The sequence below is a fragment of the Corvus cornix genome, chromosome 2 (assembly GCF_000738735.6).
Source record: "Corvus cornix cornix isolate S_Up_H32 chromosome 2, ASM73873v5, whole genome shotgun sequence".
Classification (NCBI taxonomy): Eukaryota; Metazoa; Chordata; class Aves; order Passeriformes; family Corvidae; genus Corvus; species Corvus cornix.
In genome coordinates, this window is record NC_046333.1 from 124867553 (window position 1) to 124869527 (window position 1975).

General features: G+C 41.7%; 1 protein-coding gene across 1 annotated transcript in view; it reads right to left on the reverse strand.

Moving 5' to 3' along the window:
* Nucleotides 1-353: 353 nt before the first annotated feature.
* HEY1 (hes related family bHLH transcription factor with YRPW motif 1) overlaps nt 354-1975 on the reverse strand; it is a 3573-nt gene continuing 1951 nt past the window's right edge. The window contains exon 5 of the mRNA XM_039549949.1: nt 354-1975. This exon is cut by the window's right edge and continues 209 nt beyond it. Coding sequence (XP_039405883.1) covers nt 1601-1975 — 375 coding nt within the window. The 3' untranslated portion in view covers nt 354-1600.

The window sequence follows — 1975 nt, forward strand, 5'->3', positions numbered from 1 at the left end:
CTTCATATTTGTAAAGATGATCACTTTTTAATACAAATAACTAAGAATATTCAAGTGCAGTGTAGCTTTAACCTCCACTTTAGCAGAAACCCTGGTATCTTCACTACCTGCCTACACACTGCCAGGCACATAAAAGTGATGTGCAAAAGAAATCCTACATTTTCCTTCCCTTGACTGTTACTCCAAGGCACTGTGGTTCTTCATGTGCTCAGCTAGCATAGCTACATATGCCATAATACCTGAGAAAAGAGTAAATACAAATGCCCACAGCAGGACTGAGTAGCAATTGTTTGACATCTCTTGTGACACCCACAGGCACAAAATTCTCCACTGATACATATCAGACAAGCATGTAATTTAAAATACTTTGTTCTTTCTCCTTTATTTAGCCACAACACAGATACAAGAGCAAACCCCTTCCAGTGGAACTCACTCGATAAACCTGTTCAGATTAAGATTCTCATGAAATCAAGCAAAATATATGTACATGCACACACTCTCAGGCACACAAGAACACAGCAGAACCCTTGCAAAATGAGTAGTGGCACTGAACTGCACCTAAAACACAATAAAAAATCACCTGGTTAGGATGCATCTGTTAAGCAACAAGGCTGTGCACTGAACAGGTTCCCACTGTACCATTCCATTGGCTAGTTAAATATCAGCATCAATAGTTTCAGCTGAAAATTTGAAGCTCACAGAGAAGAGTCTGACCTCAGATACCCAAGAATTCAGGCTAGCAGAACAATTACTCCAGTGTAACTCAAAGCAGGATCTGGCCCTATGAAATGAAGATGCCTGTGACCAGATCCGGCTGGGAGATCACTGCAGGTGACAACTTTAATTCCCATAACTTCCCCAGCACCTAAACCCACCACCAATACAGCGTGCAATTTGACTTTTGCACCCTCCCCTCTCATACTGCTCCTTTTGGTGGAAAAAATGGTGTAGTGGTTCTGAGAAGTGAGTATATGTCTACTAGGGACTAGAATAAGATTGCCAAATATACCAAACAGCTTCAGAAGAAAGAGAAATTGGGCTTTTAGATAAAGCTGGTCAAGCAGGTCCATCTGATTTGTCAACGCTTTGCTCAGAAATATAAGACTCAAATATAGTTTACAAAAAGTGTAATTCTTTATAGAACATCTCAGTGTCAAAATACTAACAAAAACACAGCTTGTAAATGCTGAGAAGAATGGTCTTGGAAAAATTAATAACAAAACTAGGCCATGGCTAACAATAATAGGTGGTATCTTTTCATAAAAAGCCAGTCTGATGTACTCAGGAAAAATGAAACATTTGAAACAAACTGTTTACAAAAGTGACTTAAATGCTCAGCAGAGATCTAACACAAGTGTTAACAAACCACTATTGTAATTTTATTTTTGGACAACTTCAGCAACTATTAAAAAAACCCCAATCTGTTAATACAAAAATGTAGAAAACAAAAAGAAAAATCCAATGAGACAGTTTTTAGACAAACTTAGTTAAGGTGAAGCTGTACCTGTGTCCCAGTTACTAAGAACTTCAACTTTAAGGGTGGCATAACCCAGCTCAGCTAGGTTTATAGGCTTTCCCACCCTTGCTAAAGAGTCAGCTCTTAGAAGGCGCCAATCTCAGTCCCCCAGGGTCTGTACGGTTTGCTGAGCGTTGCTGACTGTGTTGGTGCAGATGGGCTCAGCACGTTGGGAGACAGCAGATGAAAGGAGCCAAATGAGAAGGGGAACGCAGACAGAGATGCCATGGAGGAGAGGAGAGGAGGAGACAGTTTGGTAGTTGATGTGACCACAGGGAGCACTGGTCCAACGCTGCCATTTGGGGGCACTCTGAGTGAGGAAGTTTCAGCATGTGGGGCAGCAATTCTGGTCTGGTGATGTGGTTCTGTGGAAGATGCTGTAGTGCTGGTATTACCATGCCCATTTTGAGCCAGCAGCAACGGGTGAGGTATGTGAGGGTGATGTCCAAAGGCACTGCC